Raw genomic sequence first — 4,246 nt, 5'->3', positions numbered from 1 at the left:
GAAGAAGAAGAAGAAGAAGAAGAAGAAGAAGAAGAAGAAGAAGAAAGAAAGAAAGAAAGAAAGAAGAAAAGAAAATGGCCCGATGTCCCTGAGCCCTGGGTACAAATGTCACCTTGGGACTTCTGTCTTCAAGAAGTCAGTTTATTCCTGACCCCTGCGCCTGGACTTGGTTAAGTGACTTCCTCCAGCATAAAACACAGAAACGAAGTCATATAACTCTGAGCCTGGAGTGCTAGAGGACGCATTGCTCTCCAGACACCCGGGCCAGGCTAGCCACTGGATGGCTCCCGGGAAGACTCATTCTGGGGAAGCCTTTGCTAGCCCAGGGAACCACGAACAAATGAAATGGTCGCGAGTGGTAGGCCTCCCTCCCCCACGCTCCAAGGGCGGGCTAATGGAAAGGGGCGTGCATCTGGGATGCGTTTCTCTTCCAATGGCCCTGGATAGACTCATCCTCCTGACTGGGAGACTCACATGAGTGAACTCCAGCCTCTGTCTCCCTCCAGACAGGAGGCCTCAATGACACCATGTGGAAGAAAAATCTAGCATGCTAGGGGGAAGGAAGGAGGGGACCGAGAGGGCCCAGGAGCCAGGACTGGGGTCCCCACCCCAGAGTCAGACCAGGCTAGCCCCTCCACATGCAGCCCTGTGACATCCTGGGCTCCTGTTTTGGGTTCCTGGGCCAGAAAAGCCGCTCACCACCAGGAACTTGTCTCACATGTGCCCACCTGACAATGACAGTTCCCGGACTGCTCCAGACACCCCCAACCCCATCCCCCTCACACCTCAGCCTCTTCCTGCTCCCGAGGACCCTTCCAAGTTCACTCCTCATTCCCTTCCCTACACCCTCTCCATCCCCAAACCACACCCCTCCCCCACGCCCTTCTCCACACCCCTCTCCACAGCCGTCCCCTCACCCTCACCCCTCTCCACATCCCTCCCTGTCCTTCTGCTTTCTTTGGGCCCCTCCCCTTCCGGAATCCTCCTCCCGCCCCAAGTGGGAGAGCTCCTCCCCTCCTCTGAGACCCTCCCAGGGACCCGCACTACCTGCCCTTCCCCCCACCCCCAGCTGGCCAAATCCCCCCAAACCCACCCACCCACATCCCATCCCCTCTGCACCTGAGTACCACACCACATCCTGGGGTGGGGGGTAGGCGATCTGAACCGAATAGTTCCGCTTCTGGGGTCAAGGCGCCCAGGAGGGTTGTGGGGGGAAGAGGCAGGGGAGGGGTCCCCCAGATCTAGCCTCTCATTCCCCCCGCGGCCCCACCCACACGCCCCCGCCAGCCCTCCCCCCTCCTCGCTATCCTCTCTAGCACCTTGGGTAGATGAAGATGGGGTTGCCATGGCAACGCTGATTCACCCCGCGGAAGCTGGCAGTTGTTGCTACCATGGAAACCGCCTCTGTGGGGGCCCCCTCCGAGTTCAGATCTCGCCTCGCACAAAAGAGATTTAAATATAATCTTTCAGAGACGAGATAGGGGGGAGGAGGGAGGACACCGGCTCTGTCGCCATCACCCCATCACTGACCTTAGTGTCCCGCGCTCCCGGGATCCCCTCTCCACCCCACGGTGACAGAGAAGGGGCCACGGAGCGCCCTCCCCGCCCACACCACGTGCCTCCGCCACGCATCCGAGCTGGGTCCCTCCACCCTCCTGTCCCCAATCTGTCCCGCGCAGGTGCCCACCCTCCCCCTGCTCCTTCTGCAGCTCCCATCTCCGCCCCCTTCCCCACCCCCTTTCTCTTCACATTTACCGGGACACCGACACTTCACATTTCCGGTTGTGTAAGATCTGAGGGGACCCCAGGGAGGACCCTTACTAGTCGAAAAGTGAGATAACAAAAAAGAAGTTGCCCTTGACCATGGTGGAGAAAATTCTTTGGCGGGTTTTGAGACAGCAGTAGGAGTTCGGTGAGGGAGACCATGTCCAGGACTCCTTTCATCTCTGAGCTGGGATAGGAATATCTGAGCTGTATATGTTACAGATGAGCAAACTGAGGCCTTTGGACAATCTCAGCCGGGCTAGCGGGGGCCGTGTAAATTTCTCCTGCAGTTGCTACGTTTTACCTTCGGAAGATTCCAGAACCAGGGAAGACACCAGCCGTCCTCTCCCACCTGAAACCCCTCACCCATCCTGCAGCCGCTATGGCTCCCTAGCGGTCCAGCTGCCCTTACAGTCGCTCACTGCAGCATCCAAAGCCTCGAGCAAGAGCCTGCTCGCTGGCAGGATCCCTCCCTCCAACGGCCCTCTCTACCCCCTTTCAAAGCTGATGCCTTTAGGAGTGCTCCAGGAGGACTGATCCCTCAACCCCAGTCTTCTGACCCTTTGACAATAGACACCTAGATCAGACCAGAAACCACATAGCGCCCTCAGCTTCAGACCGGATGGATGACCCCCTCCATTGGGCTGTAGAATAGTACACAGCCGTAAAAAAGCGCGGGAAGACTCTCTTAGTGGGGGAAGGAGTTCTGGGAGCCACCTGCGTGGTGTGTGGCTCCTTCACGAGTGTGCAGCGTATGTGCATGGATACTGCAAGGCGGCTCTCTCTGCCTGGTTCTTCCAGGCCAAGTCTCTCCCTGATCCTGTGGATTTTTATGGAGGTTATGGGCTGGGGCCCGGGTCCCCACGCACAGGACCGTCGGTCTCAGAGAGTAGATGCTTAGGTCTAGGGACCTTGGGCAGGTCGCTTTCCCTCTCTCTAAGTCTTAGTCTTCCTGTCAGCTGGGTGGAGGAAGCACGACTGGGGAAACTGAGGCCAGGAGCTGTGGCTGGACACCAATCACAGATCCCAATGAAGAAAGACCTGGAACGTCAAGGTTTCGGAGTCACCCGCGGCTGGCACCAGAGTCTAGGACCTTCAGGATCTCCCCAGGCCAAGTCAATTTCTCAGAATTAGATGATGTCAGCGCCTCGATTCCTAGTCCCAGCTGCAAAAAGACACTTCCCTCGTGGCTCACGGGAGGTGTGTGTGTGGGGAAGGGTCCTGAATGGGTGCTGCCAGGTCCCGCACCCTTCCAGCCCCACTGTCGTTTCTAATAAAGTTTTATTGGCACAAGGCTGTGACTGCCCATCTCCCTGTTGCTCCTGGCTAGTTCTGTCCTCCTGTGGCCTGGCTCATAGTATGATCTGCGGAGCCATAGCGGGGAGTCCTGTGTGTGTGTGTGTGTGTGTGTGTGTGTGTGTGTGTAGGAGCGACAGGACCAACCGGGCCTATGGTGGAGTGTGTAACATTTTAGAATGGCGTAGAGCAGTCACACACGGGTCACAGCGCAGGATGGAGCCCAAGTTTCAATTCATCCTAAGGTCTGTAAATGTGGGTTTGATGTTGACACCTGATCTTATTCTGGGAAAACATTCCTTGTGGCAAAATCAGGACTGTGACTGTCCTATGTCAGCCAAGATTCCCACCAGTCCCTGGCTGCTGGCAACCCCCCCTGCATGGAGGTGGAGGCAGGGGGATTGTGTGTTCCAAGCTGGCTTGGGCTACATGTAACAATCATCCTGCCAAAAATTATGAAAATGCAAGAAAACAGGAAACGTTGGCAGGACGGAAGCAATGCGTGTTCCTTGAGGCTGCTCTGCATTGACTAAAAATCCAGTATTAATATGAACTTCCACCTTCTAATGCTTTTGTCAAACCCTCACTAACAGACATGGATAGCTTTACAGTTTCCCAGAACATCCTCCACTTCTTCCTGTTCTAAGTAGGGTCTGTTGCAGGGTCTGTGTTGTGAACACACAGCTGGGTAGTTTTCAGTGGGTATTGAGCCAAGCCCTGGCTTCCACCTACTCTATGCCAGAAGTCGCTCAGTGTGACCGACACACTTGCTGGAAGATGTCACTCATCCCCTGAGAGCACAGGTACCCGTGTACCGGACCCACTTTTAAGCTGTCAATCAATGAACCTCTTAGGTTCCTTTCTTAATGGGGCCTGCTCCCACCTGGTCTTCATACTCTGTGCCCCACATCTGTCCCCAACATCTGTCCTCTACATGCCTAGTGCTGACACCACCAACATGCCCAAGGCCACATAGTCTTCCTTCCTGACCTCATACTCTGCTCCCAGTCAACAGGAATGGATTGGTGACACCTCCCTCTCCAGAGAAACCCTCCACATCACACCCTTACTGAGCACTAGGAACCTGACTGTGTTTGGGAAGAGGGTCCTCGGTGCCCTGTTTGGGGGGCGGGGAGGAGAAGCCAGGCAGGGAGGGGGAGGGCAGGCATGAGGGCAGGTGTGGGGG

The 4,246-nt window shown here is 56.2% G+C and overlaps 1 protein-coding gene across 10 annotated transcripts in view; it reads right to left on the bottom strand.

Annotated features, from left to right (window-relative positions):
• Celf5 (CUGBP Elav-like family member 5) overlaps nucleotides 1-4,246 on the bottom strand; it is a 23,326-nt gene that overhangs the window by 11,596 nt on the left and 7,484 nt on the right. For 2 of the 10 annotated variants that reach the window (XM_031349298.1, XM_031349299.1), the window contains exon 1: nucleotides 1,120-1,289. The exons of 6 other annotated variants lie outside the window; for them this stretch is intronic. In XM_031349298.1, coding sequence (XP_031205158.1) covers nucleotides 1,120-1,137 — 18 coding nt within the window. In that variant the 5' untranslated portion in view covers nucleotides 1,138-1,289. Of the gene's footprint in view, nucleotides 1-1,119; nucleotides 1,290-1,530; nucleotides 1,550-4,246 lie in introns of those variants that run through there. 2 more of the 10 variants (XM_031349294.1, XM_031349293.1) reach the window with 2 other exon arrangements.

This window comes from Mastomys coucha, unplaced genomic scaffold, assembly GCF_008632895.1.
Source record: "Mastomys coucha isolate ucsf_1 unplaced genomic scaffold, UCSF_Mcou_1 pScaffold4, whole genome shotgun sequence".
In the NCBI taxonomy this organism is placed as follows: domain Eukaryota; kingdom Metazoa; phylum Chordata; class Mammalia; order Rodentia; family Muridae; genus Mastomys; species Mastomys coucha.
The sequence above is the reverse complement of the archived record's forward strand: the minus strand, read 5'-3'. Positions and strand labels throughout refer to the sequence as shown.